Source organism: Marmota marmota, unplaced genomic scaffold (genome assembly GCF_001458135.2).
Source record: "Marmota marmota marmota unplaced genomic scaffold, marMar, whole genome shotgun sequence".
NCBI classification, from domain to species: domain Eukaryota; kingdom Metazoa; phylum Chordata; class Mammalia; order Rodentia; family Sciuridae; genus Marmota; species Marmota marmota.
The window spans coordinates 1,827,924-1,854,415 of NW_025999944.1; the positions used below are offsets into that span (position 1 = coordinate 1,827,924).

Below are 26,492 nucleotides of genomic sequence, written 5' to 3' on the forward strand. Positions count from 1 at the left end.
AGTTTTAGGTCAAGGACAGACTAGCAGTGCAGGCAGCATCTAGAGCTGCATTCCATTGATTCCAGAGGTTTTGAATCAATCTATCTTTGATGTAAAATGCAGCAACACCCCAACAAGTCCTGACTTGCCAAGTCCAGGGAAAGGCTTCTGGCAGCATAGAGAGCTCCTAATAATCAGATTGGAGAGGGAATAAAAGTTATTCGAACTTATTTGAACTCCCTGGTGGGTTAAGTAACCAGGGTCTACAGCTCTTCGCATCATAGATGGAACGTTAGATGATTGGAGCTAAGTGAAATTTCTGTAAAAGCATTCCTAATCCACCCTCTGTGTTGACAGGCTCGGTTGGCTGGATTCTGGTCCCAATTATTTTATTAGTAGAGCTCAGATTCAGCTGCTGGCCTTGCAGTGATGTCACGGGAGCTTATTAATTTCATGGGCATTTCTTAGGAGCCCATCATGTCCTCTCCCTGCATACACTCACACAGCCCATGCGGCTCTTCCCTTGCTTTCCCAGGCAAGGAGAGATTCTTCTTTATTTCAGACTTTATAAGATTTATGGTTGGAATTTTTTTTTTCAATCTAAAGTAAAACAGTGAGGATTTTTAGGTTGGCCAAGATCAAATGCTATAATTTCTACCCTCATGTCTCTTGAAGATGTTCTCTGCATTTCCATGTTTCACTTCCATATTTAAAATTTTCACTTTTATATTTACAGACTGATGGCCTGATTTAAACTGTGGTTTCTTAATAAATGGCTTGTGCATAAGTTTAGTTGTAATTGTAGCTATCACATTGTAGATTTCCAGGCTGAAAAATGGAAGCAGTTCACCTGTTCCTAATGCTTATCCCTAGGACGGGCTGTTAGTTAGTTGAAAGGCAAAGCACTTTCAAACAGCCAAAGCAGGAAAACTGGAATTATTCTTCAATACCTGGATAAAACTTTCATACTGTTTCTTCCAAGTTTTTATTGTGCTTTACACTATAAGGATCCAATAAAGTAGTTAAAACCTATTTTGATTACATCACATAATAAAATATTTATTGCAATTACAGCAAATCTCATTTCATCTCAACCTGTAAAATATTTAATATTTTCTGCTATTTTTTAATAATATTAATGTATTTTTCAAGACCTTTATTATGGTTTGATCCTCAGCACCCAGTGCCTCACACATACTAGGCAAGCGCTCTACCACAGCTCTGCCAGCTTCCTTGGGCAGGCTGGTATGTCTCCTTTGATTTTGGGATGATTAACAGAACAGTGGGATCCTTGAGTTTGTTTTTGTGTGCCCTTTCGGAGGGATCTAGGTTTCCATTTCTTTCATAATGAACCTTGTTCACCTTTGCCATGTCTTGTAGTTTTCCTTTGTCCATAACACACATGGTCTTCCACCTCTGAAGCACGCCCTTGGCAACTTGAAGGAGTTGACTGAAGCTTCTGGGTTCTTCTTATGCTCCCCACGCAAGTTTGCATCCAGATTGAACATACCACATTCTTCCCTCCTCTGCCCAGGCCTGGTTATTCCCCCCCACCAAGCATGGAGTCTTCCAGGGCTGCTGGCCTTCTCTTGCCCAGTGCTCTGTCAAGTTCAGTGCCCTGCACTGGCTGGTAGCATGAGGTTTGGCTGAATCCTCCTTTCTGAATGTCATTTGCATCTGATCATAGCACATTTTTGTTTACTTACTATTTGGACCATGACTCTCTAGAACAGCTGTTTTTCTTGTGGATTTATGTATATTATTTGTTCTCTAGCATAGTCTTAATTTTTCCTCTCAAATTCATTCATTCATTCATTCATTCATTCATTCATTCATTCTTTTTTATAAAAATGATGGGCTCTTTCTCTGTTGCTCAGGCAGACCTCAAACTTGCCATCCTCCTGCCTTAGCCTCTCAGGCATGCGCCACTGTGCCTGGCATAGATACCAGTTTGTTCAGGAAACTTGTAGTTCAAGGTTGAATGTGTAACAGCAGTACAGCAAGGACAAAATGTGGACAGAGAGTATACTTAGGAACAGTAGCATCTGGAAATTTGAGGAAAGGCTTTGGAGAGGTTTTTTGTTTTGTTTTTGAACAGGATGTAGTCATGGTTAACCTGATTCCTAGGATTGAACTTCAGTAAACACTCATGTAATGCCTATAGTTTGGCAGGTACTAGACTGAATTTAGGTGCTGAGAATATCAAAGGAAGGAGCTGGAATGGTGGCAGAGATAGGTTCACCCGTGAGTAGTTGGTATGGTATAATTTGTGTTGTAAGGAAATGAGTTCAAGGAGTTCCAGAAATCTTATATTTTCATCCTTAAATTCTTCAATTCTTTTTTCCAGTCTGCAAAGCTCAGTGTAGCTCTGCTGTAGTGTCCTAAGACAAGTGGGAAATGATTTTAAGAAATTCAGGGAATGATCAGTTGATCCTTACAGTCAATAGGGAGGGGGAGAGGTGGTTTTAGGAAAGGCTGGCAAGCTCTTAATGTTGAATGTTGGTGAGTGACATTTCAGTGAACCACCTTGGTGAGTGTTTGGGTATAGCCTTCCCCCTAAGAATGATCATGCCATCGCCAATGGCTTTCCAATTGGTGGAACACAAGTGGGAGATTTTACATTTAGTACCTTAGTACTTTGTTTTCTGGACCAAAGAATTTTCTTCAGACTAGTTTACCGAGAGCAGACTGAGACACTGCATCATCTGGTCACCAGAGCTGAAAGGGATTCCCACCTTCTTATCTTGGGAAGACATTGCTCTTTCTGTGGGGATTTTAGGATGCCCACGTACAACACCCCTTTCCTCTCCACCCAATTCTTTTTTGGCTGGAACCCAGGGATGCTCTACCACTCAGTTACATCTCCAGCCCTTTTTATTTGAGACAGGGTCATGCTGAGTGGCCAAGGCTGGTCTTGAACTTGCTATCCTCCTGCCTCAGCCTCCTGAGTTGCTGGATTATAGGTGTGTCCCACTCCCTCAGTTTCTAACAGATGATCATGGGGACCAGTGAGAGAGAGAGAGAGAGAGAGAGAGAGAGAGAGAGAGAGGAAATAAAAACTAAAGCCACTAACACTGATGTGCTTCTGTGCCAGGTGCTGTGTAACCATCAGAGCAGTGCTATGGAGTAGGCTCTCTCATTGCCTTTATCTTACAGAGAAGGAAACTGCAGCCTGGAGAGGTCCTATTAGTTGGTCAGGGTCACACAGTAAGTGGTGGGGCAGGATTCCCAGCAGGCAGACTCCAGAGCCCAGCCTTGACCCGTGTGTTTTCTTGTGCCTCATTTCGTCTGGATTACTGATAAAGCCCGGAGAGAAAATGGCTTTGCATGTGTGCGCCAGCTGGCCTGGCTGAACCTCCCTTGAATGAGACTTAGCAGGCACGGCAGGCTGGCAACTGCAGGCCTCCTGTGGGAGGGGCGTGGAGCCCAGGCACCTGGTGTCCTGTCCTGAGCTCCGCTGTTTTGGTAATTCACTCTTTTCCTGTCCTGGGAGGACAGTGAGGTAGCTTAGGGACTTCAGGAGGGCTGCTTTGAGATCTTCTACTTGGAAACATGGGCAGAAATTCTCGTTAGGGATAGTCATTAATATTATACTTATCAATGTTAACCTAATATTCTCTCCATAATTTTTTATTTATATTTTAGTTTTAGGTGGACACACATATTTATTTTATTTTTATGTGGTGCCTCGTGTATGGTAGGCGAGCACTCTACCACTGAGCCACAACCCCAGCCCCTCTCCTTAATATTTTTGGTTATTTAAGGCAGAGAATTTTTTGGAATGAGCCTAGGTTGGTAGAAATGGCAGGAAAAGAAAAAAGGGTCGACCTCTCCTGACAAGATTTAAACCGAGAATCTGAAGCTTGTGAGGCTGTAGCTCTGTGCCAGGGCTCATCCTTGATCACAGGGATTTCTCTGGAGCCTGCTATCTTTTGCTGCCTACTTCATTTGAAGTCAAGGAAACTAACCAACCAACCAAAGCAGATCATTGTTTTAGACAAACATCATCTTTTCCTGTTTTCGGAAACAAATTTGTCTTTAATTTGTCTTCCCACATCGTCTGGTGGGGGTGGGCTGGGGAGGAGGGACATCAGTAAATGTTAAAATGGAATGAGTGTCGTTTTAGGATGAGAAACCTAGGTTTGAATCCAGCACTGTTGTTGAGCAAGTGTTTTAACTTCTCTGTGGTATTCTTTTCTTATTCCGTAAAATGGAGAGGGCTAGGTCTGCTTACAGGTTGGTGTATTAGAGCTGAAGTGTACTAAATATTGGACACATAGCAGTAACAAAACGTGCCTCCATTATTACTGCAGAAATCAAAAAACGGAAACCTAAACTTAAAAAACAGCAGCTCTACATAAAGCTAAATAGTTTCTTAGGCAAGTCTCCCCTTTTCACTGCTGGGAAAGGGAGAATTGCAGGGCTCCAGCTTGATATGACCACAGCCAGCTTGCCTGCTAGATGACCCTGGAACACATGCTAAACCCATTGGGTAAAGATAGCAGAGCATTTTGTGCTGGGTATTAAAAGCACAGTCTGTTTCTTGATTGACATCTGACGTATCAGTGTATATATACATAAAATAAAATTTTTTAAAAAATGCTCAGGTGTATCTGGTTGTCTGTGGCACACCTTTGTGTAGCTTATCATATAAACCTTTCCTCCTGCTTTGGGGTGCTGGGATCTTTCTGTCTTGCTGCCACCCAAGATATGCTGCTGTCTGTAAGTCCCTGAGAAATTGCAGTCTGTGCAGTTCTGGATTTGTCTACCTCCTTCTTTGGTTTCTTGGCATTCTGCCTTTGGAAGCCAGTTCTTGTGGCTTTTTCTGAAACATGAATATTGATTGAGGTATTTTGTCCATTTATCTGCATACACACCCATGCATGAGGGCAGGTCATTTGCAGGTATGCATCCTGATGCACAACCAGTTACCTGTGTGCTGTTTGCTTAAAATTAGAATTTTGTTCCCCAGTCTGGTTGCTTTTGAAAGTGTTCAGTGCGTTGTTTATTGTTTGTTAAGCTAATGCCCCATTGCTGCTGCTTTCTTCCAAACATTTTTTACTTAGTTGAAGAATTCATACACTCTAAAGGTGGGTCGTTAAAGAGTTGGTTAGATCTTGGAACAGGAAATAATGGAGGCTGGGATACATTTACTCCGGGAGATGGGACTTGAGGAGGACAGGAAGGAGGACTGAAACACACACAGAATTCATGTAGGAAGCACAGAGCTACTGCACAAAGTTTACCATGGCAACATGTCCCAAAGAGAAAATACAGATGGTACTCAAGGCCTACATAGTTTAGATTTTGCCCCTTCAGCAGACTATTGTTAAAGGTCAAGGTTCCTTCTGCCTTGGTTTGGATCCCCAATCTACTATTTAATTGTTGACTTTGAGGAGATTACTTACTCCTCCAAGCCTCCATTCCCTCATTTCTAAAATGAGGATGATACTAGGATCTATGATTTAAAGTGTTGTGAGGATTAAAGAAAATAATACATGGGATCCATTTAGAACAGTGCTTGGGTCTGGGAAGAGCACAGCATTTAGTGAATGCAGCTTTAGACTCAAGTCTGCTGGTGTTCCAGGCCATGCTCTCTTTATTACCACATGGCATTGCAGAGCAGAGTGAGGTGAATGGTGCAGGCAGGATCTGGTTTCATTCAGGACTAAAGTAGCAGAAAGAGTTAATGAGGCTCAGTGATGACTTGGGGTTCAGGCCAACCTGAGGCTCAGGTTGGCCTAAAACCTAGGCCAGGCCGGGCAGAAATGAGTGGGGCTTCCTGCAAGTGCAGAGAGCTTTTCCTTGCAGCAGCAGACTGTGAAGACAGTTTAGTGTCTTCAGTTATCTAATGACTTCTTGTCTCATCACTATATGGTGAGCATCCCAGAACTCCAGCTGGCATGTTCATGCAGACTTCTAATCAGAGATGCTTCTGTAGTTAGAAACTTGAGACTTGATGGATTAAATATTTCTTAGCATAATTCTTCAAGTGCATGCGTCGAGTCATCCGGTGTGAACATTAGTAATTAAATATAACACACAGTGAGCCTGGTCCAGAAAAGTTTGGCCTGAACCTTAGGTGGCCAGTTCTATATCTCTGAACATAAAACAAGTTTTAAACGGGAAGTTTACAAATATGTATTTGCCTTACGACTTATCAGTTCTACTTTTTATTTTTCTTTTTTTGGTATCAGGGATTAAACCCAGGGGAGTTAAGCACTGAGCCATGCACCTAGCCGTGTTTATTTTTTATTTTCAGACGTTGCTTAGGACCTTGTTAAGTTGCCTAGGACCTCGCTAAGTTGCTGACATTGGCTTTGAACTTGCCATCCTCCAGCCTCAGTCTCCCGAGCTGCTGGGATTACAGGCAGTAGTTCTACTTTTAAATGCTGCAGGGAAGTAAAAATGAATGTCTGCACAAAGATTTTGAAAGTGGTTAGAGAGACAAAAGGAAGAAATGGATATAGAGCAACCAAATCAGTATGAATGAGGATAAGGAAGTAGTCAGGATCCGGGTAGGAGTTGATTAATCTTTTATAATAGTCTAATAATGCATAGAAACTTAATTGTGAAGTTTTCTGTTCTCTCAAATGAAATATAACACATTTTGAGAATACCCTTAGCATTGGTCATTGGAGAAATGCAGCCTAGAACTGTACTGAGCTGTTTCTACACATCTACTTGTATGCCCGTGACCAGAAATATGGTACTAGGCGTTGGTGATGATGTGTAGCAGTTGTAACTCTTGTGTTGCTGATGGAATGTACCATGGTACACATACTTTGGGAAACAGTTTGCCTATTTCCTAAAAATTTGTCTGTATTTCTGGGTATAAAAGTATTTACCAGTCGACCCAGCAGTTCTACTCTTGAGTATCTATTCAAGAGAAATAAAAGAAATGTGTACAAAAGAACTTCTTATTGAACATTCATAACAGTGCTATTCATAATAGTCCCAAACTGGAAACTGTTAAATGTCTATCTGGTCAATGGGTAAACAAAAGACATGGCAATAAAAAGGAGAGAGGGACTGATAATAACATACTCTGCATGAATGAACCTCAAAAACACACTGAGCGCAAGATATCTGGTACAAAAGACTACATAGTGTAGCCCCTATTGTGTTATGAATTTATATGATTTTATTTATATAAAATGTCCAGAAAAAAAGCAGATGTCAACAAATATATGAAAAAATGTTCAACATCTCTAGTCATTAGAGAAATGCAAATTAAGACTATACTGAGATTCTGTCTCACTCCAGTCAGATGGCAGTTGTCAAGAATACAAGTAACAATAAATGTTGATGAGGATGTGGGGGAAAAGGCACACTCACACATTGATAGTGGGACTGCAAATTGGTGTAACTACTCTGGAAAGCAGTATGGAGATTTCTCAGAAAACTTGGAATGGAACCACCATTGGACTCAGTTATCCCACTCCTTGGTCTATACCCAAAGGACTTAAAATCAGCATATTGCAGTGATGTAGCCACGGCAATGTTCATAGCGGCTCAATTCACAATAGCTAAACTATGGAACCAACCTAAGTGCCCTTCAACAGAAGAATGGATAAAGAAAATCTGGTACATATGGAATATTCCTCAGTCTGAAAGAAGAATGAAATCATGGCATTTGCTGGTAAATGGATGAAACTGGAGACTATCATGTTAAGGTGAAATAAGCCAATACAAAAAAACCGAAGGCCAAATGTTCTCTCTGATATGTGGATGTTAATACACAATGGGAGGAGGAGGGAAGATTAGAAGTTTATTGGATTAGACAAAGGGGAAGGGAGGGGAGATGGGAATAGGAAAGACAGTAGAATGACTTGGACATCATTTTCCTGTTTTTATATATGAATACATGACCAGTGTAACTCCACATCACGTATGACCACAAGAACGGGGAGTTACACTCCATGTATGTATAATATGTCAAAAATACACTCTTCTGTCATGTATATCTAAAAAGAACAGCAACAAAAAAGCAGGTGTGTAGTGACATGGGCTGGTGCAGGACCTAGCTGCAGTTAGGTGCAAGCCAGTCTTAGCGGGTGATGGAAATGTGCTAGACCTAGATTGTGGTGGTGGTTGCACAAGTCTACATTTTAAAAGCCATTGGCTTGTACACTCAGGATAGATGAAATTTGTGGTATATAAATTAGCACTTCAATAAAACTTCCATTTCATTGACCTTTCTGGCATTAGACTCATGCTCGTCTGGGATGTACCATAAGGCAGCAGGAGCTTATTTCTTGAATTTCCATGGTTGGGCAAGTGGGAGACTGTGTGAACTGAGGTGCTGCTAAGTTTGAACCAGATTCTGTATTCAATGAAACAGAAATATTTATAACCGAAGAACATGAAATAAAGACAGAATAATCTACGAAACATACATGTGCGCATCTGAGTTCTCAGCTTCTTGGGAGGCTGAGACAGGAGGATCACTCTGAGTCCAGGAATTTGAGGCCAGCCTGGGCCACATATGAGACTCCATCTCAAATAATCAGACAAAGAAACCAAAATCCCTGGGAGGGCTCAGAATGGGACCTCCCACCTCCTTCCTGAGGCGCTTGACGCCTGCCCTCACCCTCTCCCCCTGGTTTTCTAGCTCGGGGGTCTGTTTTATAGGCACCTACTTATAGGAACATAAATTCACAGACTGAAGGTGACATCTTTTATTTATAGTTGTCCTCAGTGGTTTTATTTCTTATATAAAATGTTAGCTGATCAGCCTGTGGAAATAAATGAAGGCTACCCAAAGAAACACACACAGCGGCCGTTTGCCATACTGCGCTTCAGCAAGGACCCTGGTGTCATCTCTGTGGGGGCAGACACTGAGGGAGGCAGGCGGAGGCTGTAGGGTGGAGCGGAGAGTGGCTTCAAGGGTGCTGAGTGCAGGCTGTTGTCATGCAGAAGCTGGAAGCAGGCTCGCTAGAAGTGGGGTGTCTCAGGTGCTCGTCGTGAGGAGCACATTTGTCTTCTTGGTTGATGCTGAGTAGTAACTAAGGGCAAAACAGAGACACTGGGTGTTACTGACCAAGGCTGACCAATCTAGGCTGACGGCTGCAGGTGTTGTGGTCAGAGTTCAGTTGTCAGGTCTGGTCACTGTCTTTGTGTGGATTCAGTCTGTCCAGAAAGAGACTGGCCTAGGATGTGAGACTCACGGTTCTTAGTTGGGAAGCCGTGTGGTAGACCTCAGGGGAGGTGAAGACACAGGGCAGCTTGTGCCACAGCAGCCTCATGGCGCCTGCCCTGCTCCCTAAGTCGGTCCCACCATCAATTCCACCTCCATGCACACCCTCCGTAGCTCCTATTGTGTTATAAATCCATTCATTCTTTCTGTTGGAACATTTTAAGCTTTTATGGGGTCAAGATTTGTCTGATGGTTCAAAGCACCTAGTGCGTATTTTTTGAATGAATGATGAGCTGTGGTTGCTGCATGAAACTGGGACCATATCTCTCAACTTGCAAGGGAATTTGGAAATCCAGATTTCCTAGAGGGAAGCCTTCTGATTTCACTTTTGGCCAATACTGTGAGGACTGAGCACAGTGCATCTGTGACTATTTTGGCATGTGGGCCTTAGGTGTGTGGCTTCTGGGTTGGAGATGAAGTGTAGACAGGGTTGGGGACTGAGGGAATGTTAGATAATGTCAAGGGTGAAAATTTCTTTCAAATAAATGCAATCCAGTCAAGAAGAAATCCAATCTAGAAAGAGGACCCCCCCCCCACACACACACAGGAAAATATAGACTCCTACAGTTAGAAACCACAAATACTGAAAGAAGCAAAAATTACAAACTTTTTCTGCTTGGAGTCTAAGAATGTTTCAGTAATCTATCCTAGTGAGTGCATATACCCTTGCAGTTATTTGAATGCACAGTTATTTAAATGAATGTGTATTACTCTGTTACTATAGTACTATAGTATTATATACTATAGTACTATATGGCGCTCTATGCATTGTATTTCATAAGAAGTTCTACAATTGAAATCAGTATTCTCTGGCAGGTTTAAACTTTCTTATAATGAAAGTGGATGATGAATTAAAACTCTATCTGATGGTGTTTGACAGATGAGAAGAGGCAGGTGATTTGTGAGTGATGAGTTAGTGGTGAGTGTATATTTTGAATTTAGTTCTCCCATTATATGACAGTTTTAAATTACAGAATTTATAGGTTGGGGTTTTCATATTTCTAGTCTATGATTGTGAAACATACTAGTTGTGGTTCAGTAGTCATGTTCTTCTGTGTCCTTCTGTTCTGAAACACTTGTGGTTTGTGTGGGTGGAAGGTTCCAGAAGAAGAGGGTTTTCAAACTATCTTGTTTTAAAAAAGTCTCTCCAAGGATTGTCTGTCAGAGATAGTGGCCTGAGTGTTTTGAGGGGGCTTGGAGGTAGGCGGGATTTAACTTACTGATTTAAAACAGCATCCCATATTTTAGTTCCCTTTTTCTTCATCCTTCATTTCTGATTTTTAAACTTTTTATTTGTGTTTTATAGATGCATTTTCTGTCTTTTTCATGTTCTTTAGTTATAAATATTTCTGTTTCATTGAATATAGAGTTTGTATTTGTTTCTTATTTCCTTATGGTTTTGGGGTGTTTGGGAAAGGATGGGTGGTGGTAAAATGGTTTTATTCTGCACATAATACTGTGAGAGTAACATAAGAGAGGTTTGGAAATAATAAGAAAGTTGAGGAGTGAAAATGAATAGGAGTTGGCCTCAGGAGTTCAAGGTAGAAGGAAAGTCCTGCATGGAAGCTGGGAAACAGGTACATTCTGCCAGGAAGAAGGCCTGTGGGGGGGAAAACTGATGCGAGGCTTGGTTGGAGACATGGGCCCAGACCAGGTCCCCTAAAGAGTCAAGGACTGTCTGCTGAGCAGCCAGAAACCTTTGTTGGACTCTGATAAGTGAAAAGCACTGCCCTGCAGGGTTCGCAGTCTAGCTTAGATGTCCCGTAGGAAGAGTCTGTGTCGTGGGGCATGCTGTGGAGGGAGCTTTGGCTTGCTGTAGGAATCAGGGAGGGTTCCTCTGGAAAGGTTCTTCAGGGAGATTTTGATAGGAGCTTTTCTTCTGCATGATGATGTGAGTGGGCAGAGCTGTTGGGGGCATGACCTCATCTGAGTGTAGGTGTGTGGAATACAGGATGTGATAAGGTGCCTGGAGTCCGGGAATCTTCTGTGTGTATGTTGGGGAAATGATGCTGCAGCTGTGTCCCGGGTACCTCTGGTCCTCCTGAGGTCACAGTAAAACTTGTTAAGTGGTCACTCTTCATTTCATTGTAAATAGGAAGAGTCACAGTAATCCAGTACTGTTTATCGTTCCTGATCATCCTCATGCTGTTTTTCTGCTCTCCTAAAATAATTCTACTATTGAGGACCTGATTCTTGAAACTGTTTTCCCCAGTGGGTTCTACTGAATTCTAATAGAATGCTGCTACCATTTATTCTTCAAAACTGAATGGCATGTTTTAGATGTTGAGGAAAGAGTGGATAGTCTTTCAGTGATGGTTGTATAGTGACTTCTGACTGAGAGTTGTCTCAAGAAGCAGAGGTTGAGAGGCTTCCATGATGAGTCTAGTCTGCCTAAAGTTTTAAGTCAGGTCAGCTTTATTCCTTATGTGGAAGGCACATGGGGAGGGGATGACAGGAAGAATAATGATCACACAGATTGTTGTTTGGTTGCTGGTACTGCCAGCTAAGTCTGAAAAAGAACAATGTCATTACATAGTATGACTGTGTTAGAATGAGCTCTTTGTAATGCACATCCTTTTTTAAAAAGAGCTGGTTAGATGGAATGTTGTTAAAACAGCATTCCAAATATTTCTAATTGTGAAAATTTCAGCAACTTAAATCTTTAGAATTAAATGAAATGATGGTAGTATTTAGATTCAATGTTTGATTTCAATAGTTGACAGCAATTGTTGATTTACATTGCATCATTCTACTGACATTATTTTGTTTTATTCATATGTGGCACTGTGTTTTATTTTTAGACAGTTTTATTTTTTCCATGGTCAGAAACATGAATAACATGTTTCTAAAGATCATCAACTTGTATAAAGTCATCACTAAATTTCTTCTTCATAGTTTGGCATTCTAGAAATTAGGAACGTAATTTGACTTATTTTTATGATGTGGGTTATTATTTGAATGAGAAGTAAGCTCCAGGTTAGGAAAAAGCAATGAGAGAGTAGCTTATTCCCAGGTAACAGCTCCTGTCCAGAATATGCAGCCAGGTCATCTGCTGTGTCCTCTTCCATCAAAGCACATCCTCCAGGTCAGTCCTCCTGTGCTGTTAACATGTTCATCACTCTGATAGGCAGGTATCATCAGGGATAGTTGCCGTTGCAGGTACAAATCCTAAGTGGATGTTGAAAGTTACAGGTGAAAATCTGGTGAGATACTGGTGTTTAGTTACACAGTCTTAAAGTCTTTTCCTACAAGATGTGTATAAATTACAAAGGGAGAAAATGGTTGTGTTACCAAGGGGAGACCTGATAGTCACAGCCCTGACTAAGTGAGGGGAATTAACCTGGTCAGTAATGAGACATGGGTGTCATTTGCTGCTTTATAGGGAGCACTGTGCTGGCCATACAGTTACTTGTATTGTGCTTGCCAAGGTGCACAGCCTGAATTTAGTCCCAAGGAAGCACTAGACAAACCCAGTCTATGATACTCAGTGAATAATCTATAAAACAAGTGTCTGGTACCTTCAAGTGTCCATAACCCTGACTGGAGGAGAATGGCAACTGCATGCAGTGGGTAATCTTGGACCAGGAAAAAAAAAACTCATTAAAATTTATATATAAAAAGAAAAAAGGATATTAATGCAGGCAGTTGGCAAGGCTTGGATAAACGGGGTGTTAATGGTTATCTTCCACATTTCAGTCATTGTAACTGATGATAGAAGACATGACATTTGGGGTGCCTTGGTAAAGGGTGTGCAGGAATTCTTTGCACTATTTTTGGAACTTTTAATCTGAAATATTTCAAAATGAAGTTAAGCAATAACAAAAGTAATTGGGCTCAGCTGAGGGATGAAGGCTGGGGCGCTCACAGTTTGCGACATCTCTTTTATTTGGTCAGGAGCTGGTTTTCTTTGCTTCCTGAATCTCCACAGTGATCAGGATAGCTGAGGTTTCTAAATATGGGATCCTGGGATCAGTGAGGCATGGCTGTATCGAATTGCAACTACACTTTGAAAGGTTTTGTTTAATTGATTAATTTACTTATTTATTTGTACACAGAGCTGTAATTACATCTTTGGGTGTCCCATGGCTTTCTGGGTTATTTGAGCTTTACTGTTATAGCTACCAGAATCCTACTTGGAAACTTAGCTCTGTAATTAATTTACGTGTTATGCTGTCCTGAATTCAGGTTAGTCCCATTGATTTTTCTGCAGTGTGTCATGTATTGTTGAATTCCGTAGTTGTCTCTTGTATTTTAGGGAGAGCTATTTTTTAAAATATTAAAATGTTTGATTTAAGCTTGAAATATACTAAATATCTTTAGTTCTCAGAAAAGTCAGTGTGGCGTTTTCATATACTATAGTGAGTAGCAAATGCACACTGGCACCAGTACCAAGTGACAGCCTTGTATTGGGTAATAATTAAAATGAAGGAAATTAATATGCTGAGAAATGTTTCTGATAGCAGGAGCAGTTGTTAATGTGTGACTCAGGTTCTCAAGTCCAGGTTGTCTTGACCAGTGTGGGCAGGGTAAGACCATGGACTTGGGCGTCAGAGACCTTGTTTTGCACCAGATCCATGGCTGCTCATTAGTGTGCTGGGCCTAAAGTTTGTCAACTGTAACACTGGACTCACAGTGACACCTTGCCCAGTCCTGAGGACTGAATGAATCTGTGAGTCAGCACGCGCAGGCCCACCCTGGTGTTCCAGATCTGGGGCTCTCTTCTTACCTGCGGCTGGGTTTTAGGCTGTCTACAGTGGAAGAGGAACTGCTTTGCTTATAAGATGTGTACAGAGATGATAGCACGTGTCAGTAACCTCTACTCATATTTCATAACTCTTTTTGTCAGGAAGCTTCTCTGTATCTCTTTCCAGAGAAATTATTTTCTTTTATATGTCAGCCACATTGGATATCACTCCCAGATCTGTCAAACGCATGTCACTTTTGTTTGCTAGTCTTGCTGTGATGTTTTAGTGTTCTTACCGGAATCATGGGTACAAATAATTTTGGAAGGAAATCTTATGAGACAGAGGGACAAGGAGGTGTGCAGACTGTTGGAAGGAGACATTTAAGCATGTGCAGTTTGCTTTCAGGTTTCCAAGTTTTGATCCTCTGCATAGGACAAATTATTACTATTCTTATCATACTCTAGTATCAAAAATACTTTGCTTTATTCCTAAATTGTCTAAAGATTTGAATATTGGGCTAGGATTAAGTAAGTGGCCATTGCTTTTAGGAATCGCACACTGAAGTGTTTAGGGCTGAAGGTCATGTCTGCAACTTACTGTCAAGTGGTTCAGAAATAAAATGTGTGCATGTGTGTTTTTATCTCTTTGGAGGGAGGGGAAGGATGAGTGGTGTCCTCGCAGCCTCAGCAGGAGGCAAATTTGGGTGAGGAGTCCATGGAAGTTCTCTCTGCTTTCTCACAAGTTTTCTCAGTTTGAAACTGTCTCCTAATTTATTGGATTTACACACTGTACCTTGGGGAGATGTAAGCCAGGGGCAGTTTCAGAGGGAGGGAGAGAAGGGAGAGTAGAACTGTCTAGGACTAAAAAGGAGTAAGTAGTGTGGAATTCCGCAAAAGTAACTCACAGGCAAGAAATTAGTAACCTTTAACCTTCTTTCCTTAGCCAGAACAGAACTCATTTTTTGTAGAAGGACCTGACAGTTGAGAGAATAAACTTGTGCTTTGCCAAAGTAGAGAAAATAATGAAGTTTTAAAAAGAAATACACAACAGGATAAGCAGAAATGCAAAAGATGAGTGCTTTTGAATTATCCGGTGTTGAGATAGTCTTTCTTCCCCAAGCTAATCTTCTGAATTAGCATCCCTCCTAAATAGCTAATTGACACTCATTTACCTTCACGTTGTTGTTTGGTTTCAAAGGTAATATTTTGTTTTCTTATTGCAAATTTATATCATGTTTGTTATTATTTTACCTTCCAAAAAAAGTTTTGTAAGCTAATTTTTTTTTTAAACACTTCTCCCCTTTTTTTTTTCCATGTCAACGGTGGTGTTTCTTTGGGGAACTAGGAGCCAGCCAAAGGTAAGACATTTGGCTCATTGTGTGATGCTTATGGGGATAGTCTTGAAATACTGCAGGTTTTCTTCTCAAACTGAAAACATGGGCCTTTTCGGTTTATAGAAGCAGTACAGGCCACCGGCCTCTCACAGCCTGAAGCCTTATTGGTGTGTGGCGGTGGTGGGGGTTGTGAAAGGTGTTTGAACCCTGACAGCCACCCAGTCTCCTCATAGCTGCCACACAGGTTCCTTGTGTGTCACAGATTGGCGAGAATGGATAGTTCCAAACCTTGGTCATGCAGTGCTGAGCCAACTCATCCCCCTGGCATCTAAGCCAGCTGGGAAGGCATTGCCAGGCCAGCAGAAACCCCCGGGTCCCCAGCTTCCTCAAGGGCACAGCTCAGATCCTGGATCTTAGCTTGGATTCTAAGGCACTCTTGCTGTGTGTGTATGTGTGTTTCATGTCATCCAGGGGACTTTAGAGATGTGCTGAGGTGGCACAAGTACTATGTTTTTAAGTTGACCATCCTCTGAAGTTACTTGAAATTTCCAGGAAATTCAGTCTGATCTACATTCTTGGGATTTGTTGTTGTTTTAGAGCCTGTGGTTGAACTCTAATTCCATTCTGTTATGGTTGCTAAAATATGTATAGACATGTTGTTTGAAACTCCAGATGACTTAAATAAATAGTTGAACCTGGCCCTGGTTGTATGTTTGTAAAGCCCTACTCATCTTTCCTATGTAGAGGGCGCTGAGTTATTTTTGTTTTATTTTTTGTTGGAGCAGAGACTGGAGATTGTAGTAAATGTGAGGAATACGTTTCATGACTATTTAAAAACTGTCCATGTTTTATTTAATTCATCTGTGTCTCAGTGTTTATGAAAATGTGTGGGCTAAAAAAACCCACATTGTCAACACAGCATTTATTTCTAGAGGAGGTATACTTGGCAAATGGGGAGACCTTTATTTTTTACTTTATGTTTCAGTGTTATTTGAACTTATTACTGAGAACGTTTATTTCTTCTCTATTAATTGAAAAAAAATTTTAATTTTAAAGAATAATGTTTGTTTAGAAAGAGAAGGACTTGTCTGTTTTATGGAAGACAGCCATAATTACAAAATTACTAAAATTTAAAAGGATTATTTAGTGTTGTTAATAAATAAGAACTTGGTGCTTATTGGTCCCCAACTTTGTGCCAGCTGTGGCCCTTCCATAACAGTAGTCCCCACTGGTCTGCAGTTTTTCTTTCTGTGATTTCAGTTACCCCAGGCAAACTCTGGCAGATTGAAGTAGATATTTAGAGAGAAGAGAAACAGAGACACCCCATTCATATAACTTTGATTGCAATATATTGTCATAGTAGTTTTATTTTATTATTAATCACTGTTCATCTCTCTGTGTCTACTTTTTAAGTTAAACTTTATTTAGGTCTGTCTGTTCATGAAAAGCATAGTGTGTCTAGAGTTGGATACTTCCTGAAGCTCAGGCCTACCTGGGTGGTGTGGAGCCTGTCCCTGGCAGGTCAGGGGCGACCCTAGGCTAGCCTGGTGGTGCGAGGTAGGGACTTTTGAGCCAGTCTACTGGCAGCTACAGCTTGCCTCCTTTGTCCTTGTTTGCTTTGAACAGGGCCTGCACACGGTCTCAGGTATTGCTGTGGGGACCTTAGTGATGGCTTCTCTATTGGAATTGGGAGTAAGAAATGAAGTGGTTAAAGAAATCTCTAACCACAAGAATGAGAAGTTATATTCCATGTATGTATAATATGTCAAAGTACATTCAACTGTCATGTATAACTAAAAAGAGAAAAAAAAAATAAAAATAAAACAAGAAATCTGTAATCGAAAAGTAAGGGAGACACCCAATAATGATGGGTTCAGAGGGGAGTGCCCTGGAGGATCTGAACCCTGGTAAATGTACATGGGACTTCTGAAGAGAGAGCTAAGCTTGCAATAACAGAATTAAAATTGCAAGGGATGAGAGTTGAAAGCAAGAACAGAAGAAAGTTAATTTGAGCATCACACTGTATTTAATCGTACCTCTGTGATGATTCTCATTGTGGATGACAAATGGAGTTTGACAGGCAGCCCCCACTTGACCTTTTGATGCACAGTCCCTTGGGACTGTCTTCCTCTTGCTCCTCTTCTGTTTCAGGATAGCTAACATAGATACAACCACGAGAAGGACATCTGCTTAGCCTTAGGAAAAGGGCAGAGTTGGCAACAGGTGCCGTGACACTGAGGCCAGGTGGGGATCTTTCAGGCACCAACTTTCCTGCCTCTTCTTGGGGTTTGTCAGCCATGTTTCTTCGCTCTGCCTCTCTGGCATCCCCAGCCACCTCTGCCCACCTAGCAGGCACACGCCTCACCTGCCTGCTATCGCGCAAAGACCTGGGTGTTCTGATCCCTGCTTGTTCAGTGGTGTTTAATCTGTCACTCTCTTGAGTGATGCTACTATCTCTCCTACCATTTTGTTTGGACCCCTGGGTCTTCGCAGAACTGCCCATGTCTTTGGTGGCATCTCCCTCTGTTGCGTTTTCTTTTTGAACCTGGTTTCCTGGTGGCCTCATCCCCACCCTCACCCTGACAGTCTCATGGCATTTTCCCCGCTCCCCATTTCTGATCCAGGCACAAGCATCGGTCTGGCTTTCCAAACCTTGGACTCCTTTTCTCATTTTTCTCCCTTTGGGCCCTTTCCCCCATTCCCTCCCTGTTTATTTTGAGTTGATTTTAGGTTGTAGTGGGGCAGGATATTGGCAGGCATACTCAATTTTTAGTATTAATCTAACTTCTTTTCTTAAAAAATTTGACTTTTAGGTATCTGGTCCACATAGCCTTGTGAGGTTACACAGAAAGTCTGTTCCTGCCAACTCTAAAATGTGTAGCAGGAACAGATAAAATATTTAAAAATATTAGAATTGTGTCATCAGACTCACAAACAGCACATGTAACTTCAAGAACTAGCAGTAAGCTGGAGCCAAGGCAGTGTTCTGGGCTTTGGAATCACACAGGCCCTCACCTGACTGAAGTCAGTGCTTGCCAATCAGTGGGGCACTGACGTGTGGTGGAGGACGGAGTCAAGTTCACTGTGCAAATACTGATTTGGGAGAGGCTCCTCTGTGATTGAAGGCTTAAAAAAGCTGAGAAAGTGCCGGCCATCAACATTGAGCCAATGCCCATGTTGATAGGAGGGAGTGGAGACATCTGTCTTGGGAGGACCGAAGTCTGAGCTTCCATAGCAGAAATGGTGACATGAACTGGCCACGGGAAGGGACCTTTAGTAGAGGAAAAAGACAGCAGCATGTAAACTGTAACAGACACTCCCAGTGAGGGCACACCTGAAACTAACAGGTAGAGGCACAGGAGAAAGGCCACTCCGGGGATGCACAGCAGCACTCCAAACGGAGCAGTTTGAGAGGTGAACCAAGGCGAATCTTAAAATCCTTAAACAGGCTAGGTTATGAAACACAAATGAATGGACATAAAACCATTAGAAATCCAAAAAATGAAAGACAAAATTAGTGAAACAAAACTTGTAAAAGAACTATGTGTATGTTTTAGAAAGCAATGATAAGGCAAAATATCAAAATGGAAATTATTTTATCAAACCAAATAGCATTTTAATATGTATTATTCCTACTCTTTATGCATAAAGGTTTTTATACAAATATGAAATAATATTCCAGATGTCCATAACTTTTTCAATAATATGATCACTTTCTTGTAAATAACCCTTCTGTACCTTTAAATCTATGTAATATTGAACATGGGTGCATTATAATTTATTTAAACAATCTTCTATTGTATAACTATTTTGTACTTGCTATGTGAGCATCTTTAAATTTTATTATCTTAAAAAAATCTTTATTTTCTATCATTATAAAAATACAAATCAGGAAAACTTATAAAAGCATAAGAAGAAAACAAAAATCACTAATCTCATTATGAAGAAGTAAACTTTATATTTGTAACCATACATATTTGTATGATAGCCATCATGTTATGCATATTGTTCTGTAAACTTGTTTTTTTCATTTAACATTGTGAATTGTTTTCCATGTGAAATATGGAGCTAGATGACCCGTGGGTGTGTAGTTGTCATTATAAGACTGTATATAAATAACTAATCCTGTTGTGTAATAGTAAGTTGTTTTTGTTGTACAAAAACAGTGAGCAATTCCATTGAAATTAGGACATTATTGTAACATCATAGTGTCAAAGTTTTGGTCTTAATACACACATTATGTTCACTTTTCAACAGGTGTTTGCTTATGATCATTGTTTCTGGTCCATGGATGAATCTGTCCGAGAAAAGTATGCAGGTAACAGAATACAGCATCGTGTCCACTACTGCTGGTGCAGAAAAGGGGTTTCAGTACATTCTCCAGATACTATTGTAGTGTAATTGTGTGTGACTTTAAAACTATTATCTTAAAAAATATTCATTTTCTCTCATTATAAAAGTACAAATAAGGAAAACTTATAAAAGCATAAGAAGAAAACAAAAATCTCTAATCTCATTATGAAGAAGTAAACAGACAGCTTCTTCCAGTATTTGCTATGAGAGGTTGTATGTTTATTGGAAAATTGAGAGATTTACCGTCTGCTGTCCTTGGTTTGAGATGATGGTATCCAGTGGAGGTTGACTCACATATGTCCCCAGGTCTCACGTGGGACCAGGAACACACAGTAGATGTATCCCTGAGATGTCAGTGATGTTGTCTAGAGAGGCTGCTGGTGGGAGGAAAGAAGCACGCTGGTGACCAGCATCCAGGGTCTGTTCCTCTGCACCCCTGTGACGTTCAGTAAATCACGGCACCTTTGGAGCCTGTTTTCTCTCTGTAGTGGAGAGGAATGTGCCACATTCCTCCACATTTTATTTTTGACCTGAAAGTCTATTTTATCACTGTCCTAAATTACTATCTCATCATTTGCCACAAGATGAAGGCTACAGTGATAGCCTTTAAAAAATTCCTTGTATTCTTCAGTCACATCAATGTTTACAGCAGTGCAATTCACAATAGCTAAACTGTGGAGCCATCCTAGATGCCCTTCAGGGATGAATGGATTAAAAAAAAATGTGGCATATATACACAATGGAATTTTATTCAGCATTAAAAGAGAATAAAATCATGGCATTTGCAGGTAAATGGATGGCATTGGAGAAGATAATGCTAAGTGAAGTTAGCCAATCCCAAAAAAAACAATGCCAAATGTTTTCTCTGATATAACGAGACTGACTCATAGTCGGGTAGGGAGGGGGAACATGGGAGGAACAGATGAATTCTAGATAGGGCTAAGGGGTGGGAAGCAAAGGGAGGAGGCAGGGGATTAGCAAGGGCAGGGGAATGTGATGGACATCATTATCCAAAGTACATGTATGAAGACTTGCATTTGGTGTCAACATACTTTATATATAAACAGATATGAAAAATTTTGGTATATATGTGTAATAAGAATTATAATGCAAATGCAAAAAAAACAAAGTACATGTATAAAGGCATGAACTGGTGTGAACATACTCTATATACAAAGATATGAAAAATTGTACTCTATGTGTAATAAGAATTGTAACGCATTCCGCTGTCGTGTATTTAAAAAAATAAAATCAATAAAATTAAAAAAAAAATTCCATGTATTCCTAACTGCTCTGTCCCCTGTTTCCAAGCAGTATCTTTTAATTTATATTTTACTTTTTTGGGACAGTCTTTTTTGTTTTATAAATTGGCTTTGAACTCCTGGGTTCAAGTGATCCTCCAGTCTCAGTCTCCTGGGTAACTGGGGCCACAGCATGCACTGCCATACTTCGTTTCCCTTTTAAATATTGAACATCACATTTTATTGGTTTCTACTATGGACGTTTTAAAAGTTGAAGTATGTTTGGTCTTCCGGCCCAATGACAACTTTAGGATCACCTCAAATTCAAGCTAGGATAATTAACTGGCAGATGAACTAGGAAGTGGGCGTAATGGAATCATGGAATGCCTTTGCCCAACAGCAGCATCCAGTTCTCCCTCTTATATTTGAGACTCAGTGAGGTGGATGGCTTGTAAGGTTCATATTTGATTATTGATTATTGGCACATCTCTTTTGGCCTGTGGTAGAGAACTTGACTCAATATATTACTTAAGTCTATAATTGAAAGCTGAAGAAAATTTCCAGGGTCTTCCTTCTTGTTCTAATTGTTGTGAACTGTAGATCCTATAATTAGAAATTATCATTGAGGAAAAAGAGAGGAGAACGGCACATGGAATTTTTCTGAATTCCCTAACCCATTGTATAAAAGCTCTGACTGAGTACTACATAGTTAATACAGGTATTCCTAGGTCCTGGATATAAATTGCAGGTATTCCTGATCATTGATTGTAAAATAAGTGGCTCATTGGCTCTTTGCACTGAGGGGGCTCCTTGGTGTTTTTTCCTTTTTAATTCAAGTATGTATTATAGGAAATGCTATACTAATTTCCCCTCATGTGCTAACTACAAATAACTTGACAGGCATAAGCCTTTGGAAGCATTTATCAAGTTTAAAGCTCATGTTTGGAGATAAATAAGCTGATGGTGTATTTTGAGATTTTTGTTTGTGTTTTGATTTGGCTTAAAACACCCCTTCTCGCCCTGTCTCAGGTCAAGATGATGTTTTCAAGTGCCTTGGAGAAAATATCCTTCAGAATGCTTTTGATGGCTATAATGCATGCATCTTTGCCTATGGACAGACAGGTAATGTTAAATACTATTGAGATCACATGAGCAAATTTCTTTCAATGGAAGAGAAAATAGAACCATGTTTACTGAGTAATATACTGTTGATTTATTTTTTGTTGTTTTTCTTTTTAGGAAGTACTATAGATGCTAAAATCAAATATGGTTTTTAAAAATGAGTATAATAAAATTAGGATTAGTATCCTTTTCCTTTAGTAATCTTGTCACATGGCACTGGTCCAGTTTGTTTCCAATGAATTACAGAATTATGACTATTATACATATTACTAGCCATATATTATAGGCTCTAAGGATAATTATAGAGAAAATACTAAAAAGAACATACTGGTTAATATGTTAATATGGTTATAATTGATAAGGAACTTTTTGACTTCTCTGCCTTTGTGTGCAAGGAAACAAAATCTACTTAAAGTAAACCAGTTACTTTTATAAGATATATCATATAACTTGTCATTATTATTGTCCAACTGGAAACTCTTCTTCCAAGTGTGTGGAATGGTTCATAGAGCAGAGACTCCAAGCCAGGCTGTGCCAGCTCCATTTTTCCCCCTGCTGCCTGCCCACTGGGACTCTTGGCCCTACAGTTTCCTTATCTGTAAAATGTTGATAATGATAGAACTTTATTGTAGGGTTGTCGTGATGAATTAATTACCATACACACACTTTAAAAATTTTTTTAGTTATAGATGGACATAATATCTTTATTTTGTTTATTTTTATGTGGTGCTGAAGATTGAACCCAGTGCCTCACATGTGTGAGGCAAGCGCTCTGCTACTGAGCCACCACCCCAGCCCCACCATATGCACACTTTAAAAGAGACCTGGTATGTAGGAAGTGGTACCTTAGTTTTAGATATTATGAAAGGATGGGGTCTCAAGTGGACAGCAGCAGCACCCATGCATGGTTGGAGAGCCTGTGTGCAGGGCTGGAGGAGCACTTGCCTAGGAGGTGTGAGGCCCTGGATTCCATTCCCAGCACTGCAAAAACAAAGCAAACAAAAAGTTTGTTTGCAAAATCACTGCTACTATAAAAGAGGAAGGAGTTACACTTGAGTGTTATTACTGTTTGGGGATGATGAGACTATGGTGATTTATTTTTTTTTCCTTTCTATTTTCCTGTGTTTTCTGAATTTTCTTTAATGAACATGCATTTCTATTATAGTAGAGAAAATAATTTTGTATTAGAAAAGGATTTTTCTTTGGTTCATGCACTATTATCAGAGGGTAGTAAGTTAATTTGTTCTGGGGTCCATGTGGAGAACCTATATTTTTAGTGCTATGATTTGTGGCTGGGAGCAGGCATAATAGTATTAATCATGTGGCTTATCCCAGTTTATTTGAGGAAACTTTTCAATCCTCGCTGTTTTTTAATTGTTCTAGGTATTTTTTTTTTAATGTGAAGATGAGGAAAATAGGCTTTTTTTTTTTTCTTTCTAAAGCATGTTTCCTTTTGACTGTAACATTTGCAATGGGAAAGCTTCTGTATTTTTTAAATTTTTATTATATTTGGATACATTTCTTCCTGTATTTTGGGCATTTTACTAAGTGCTGGCAGTTTATCATGAGCAAAGTAAAGAGGGTTATTATGTGTTTAAACTTCTCAGAGACAGTAGTAACTCTGATTTTCCTTTTGCAGGATCTGGAAAATCTTACACTATGATGGGCACAGTGGACCAGCCTGGATTAATCCCAAGACTCTGCAGTGGACTCTTTGAACGAACCCAGAAAGAGGAAAATGAGGAGCAGAGTTTTAAAGTAGAAGTGTCCTACATGGAAATTTATAATGAAAAAGTTCGAGACCTTCTTGATCCCAAAGGGTAAAAGACTTTGAGACTTTAGTGTTCTAGCATTCTGGACTAAAACAGACTTAAGAAATTGGCTTGAGAGAAGTTTGTACACTGAATTCTAGTAGAGAATCATCTAGTTGTGGTCTTTGTGATTTATTTTTAGTTACCTGGAGTAGTTTCCTGCAGCCAGTTCTGGGTTTTTGAACTTGGGAGAGGGCATTTAGAGCAGGGAAGAGTGATTGAGCAGGCATGTACTTGTCATACACCAACCTCAGAAGCACCCAAAGCCACAAAGAATATGTAGTGAAAAACAGTCAGTTGGCAGCATAATCATAGCCTCAAACAGTTTTTGGTTTTATTTTGCCAGTTCATTTCAGGTGGAATTCAGCAGTTGGCTTGTGGACTGTTAAGAGAAGCATAATCAGGGATATGAAACCTGATCTTCAGGATTGTTAATTTTAAACCTTCTCAGAAAAAATAAGTGTGCCCATGATTTCATGGCATTGACTTTGAAAGAGAAGTGTCTCAGAAGTGCCTTCATAAGTGCTCTGACCTCGAGGCCATTACTGAGTTTAACGAGGAGAACAGAAGGTATCTGAGGAAATGTGTTCTTTGCGCAGAGTTCCCATGTTGAGACTTTAAGGAAGTGCAGCAGTGGCGAGGAGGAGACAGATAATGACCGGAGCCTGTGGCTTGCTGGTGTAAGAACAGAGCTAGGAAGGTCAGAGGGCCATCTGGGCTGAGGTTTACAGAGAGTGCAGAGGACAATGAAAGGGACAGTTAGTTATGTGTAGATGAGGAAAATGATCGAGGAGAGATGAGCTGACAGGCGGTGAATCGTAGTGTGCTCAACCAAGAGAAAACAGCCCCGCAGCTCTTCACTGCCATCTGCTTCTTTGACAGAGATAATCATCTTTAGGCCTTCACAGGGAGATTGGATTGGCACTTCATGCTTTTCTGTAAACCTTACTTAAGTATCGATTGAGCAATCAGTATGTACCAGGCACCATGAAAGTCAGAGGAAGGACTCATGCTGCGGGCAGAATGAGTTTTGTACAGAAATAATTATAACACAGTGTAGTTTGCTTTTGACTTATGAGGGGGGGTTTCATACAAAATAGCAAAGAGGGAATAACTGGCTATGTGCACTGGTGCATACCTGTAACAACCAGAGACTCGGGAGAGCGAGGCAGAGGATCGCAAGTTTAAGACCAGCCTGGGCAACCTAATAAGACCCTGTCTCAAAAAATGGAAAGAGCTTGGGATGTAGCTCAGTGATAGGATGGCCCTGGGTTCAGTCTCCAGTACCGCAAAAAAGAAAGGAATTACTGCCCAGAGCAGAGGAAAGTGCCCACAGGTTATTTGATGAATTTTGTGCTGAGTGTTTTGTCCATTGAGAAGTTAGGTGAGAACCATTTGTGTGTATGACACAGCCCTGTGCCACACTGCAGTAGTGTAAAGAGATCACCTGTTTGAAGAATGATCAGCAGGTGGTTAGAGAAAGTTAAAATAGGACAGGCGGACCAGAGGTGGGTGGCACCCATGTTTTGCATAATACTGTATTCCTGTACACTTGCTCAGTCAGCCTGCACTACTTTCCTTGCACTTTGACCTCCTTGAAGATCATTACTTTCTCTGAGATCCAGCTCACACCTACTCTTTCCAGATATTTTCAGCTGTCTGACTTCATACCCATTCATTCCCTTGTTTTATATTCCATAGTACTTAGGTGGAATAGCTTGAACTTTACTGGCTGAATGTGTCTGTAGTCTTAGGTTTGGTCCTGTGTGTGGCTTAGTATGTAACAGTGTGGGCTTTGGTATCCTGCAGCTCTGGATCCAGGTTCTCTGCTTGTTACTTATTGAACAAGGTCCTTGTGCTTTCTAGGCCTAGCTTGTGCATGGGGAACAGGTTATCACACAATTTGATGTTTGATGGTAGGCCTGAGGCCTCAGGACTTTCCTGGCATCCAAAAAGCGCTCAGTACATGGTAGCTGCTGCTGCTGCTGCTCTTATGAAAGTTTCTTGAGGATTTTTTTTTTTTTTTTAGTGTTTCTGAAGAGTCAAAGTTAATGGATTAAAGTTTTAAAGGTGATCTTGTTCCCAACAAAGACTATTTGAGAGAACTTTTTTTTTTAAACAAAATAATGCCTTGCTTACTTTTTTTTTTTAAAGAGAGAGAGAGTGAGAGAGAATTTTTTAATATTTATTTTTTAGTTTTTGGCGGACACAACATCTTTGTTTGTATGTGGTGCTGAGGATCGAACCCAGGCCACACGCATGCCAGGTGAGCGCGCTACTGCTTGAGCCACATCCCCAGCCCAAGAGAGAGAACTTTTTTATTCAAGTATTGGCTTCAGTTTCTGTGCTAGTTGCTCATTGTATGAAGTCTTCACCACCATTCCTTCCCTTCTCCTGCCTATTCAAATACTTTTTTATTCAAGTACTAATTTTGTGAATTCACCATCTAGATATGTAATTATGTTGCTGTACTCGGGACATAATACAGTCTACATTATCTCTAAGGGAAAAGGTGGGAGAGGGAGGTGGGGAGAGAAGGGGGAAGTACTGGGAACTGCAGTGGAGCAAATCATATTCCATGCTTGTGTGAGTATGTCAAAATGAACCCCAATATTATGTACAACTATCATGCACTAATGAAAACAGAAAAAAGGGAAAAATGAAAGGAAAAAAATTAATAATAGCATATAACCTGGGGTAAGAGGTGAGAATTAAATTTTGTGACTATCTGACTTCATCTATAGTTATGTAGCAATAAGTGACCTTGTA

At 40.4% G+C, this 26,492-nt stretch overlaps 1 protein-coding gene across 1 annotated transcript in view; it reads left to right on the forward strand.

Annotated features, from left to right (window-relative positions):
- Kif13b (kinesin family member 13B) overlaps positions 1–26,492 on the forward strand; it is a 148,883-nt gene that overhangs the window by 19,117 nt on the left and 103,274 nt on the right. Inside the window, 4 exon segments of the mRNA XM_015499423.2 lie at positions 15,208–15,220; positions 19,454–19,514; positions 21,820–21,912; positions 23,552–23,732. Of these exon segments, the coding sequence (XP_015354909.2) occupies positions 19,484–19,514; positions 21,820–21,912; positions 23,552–23,732 (305 nt within the window). The 5' untranslated portion in view covers positions 15,208–15,220; positions 19,454–19,483.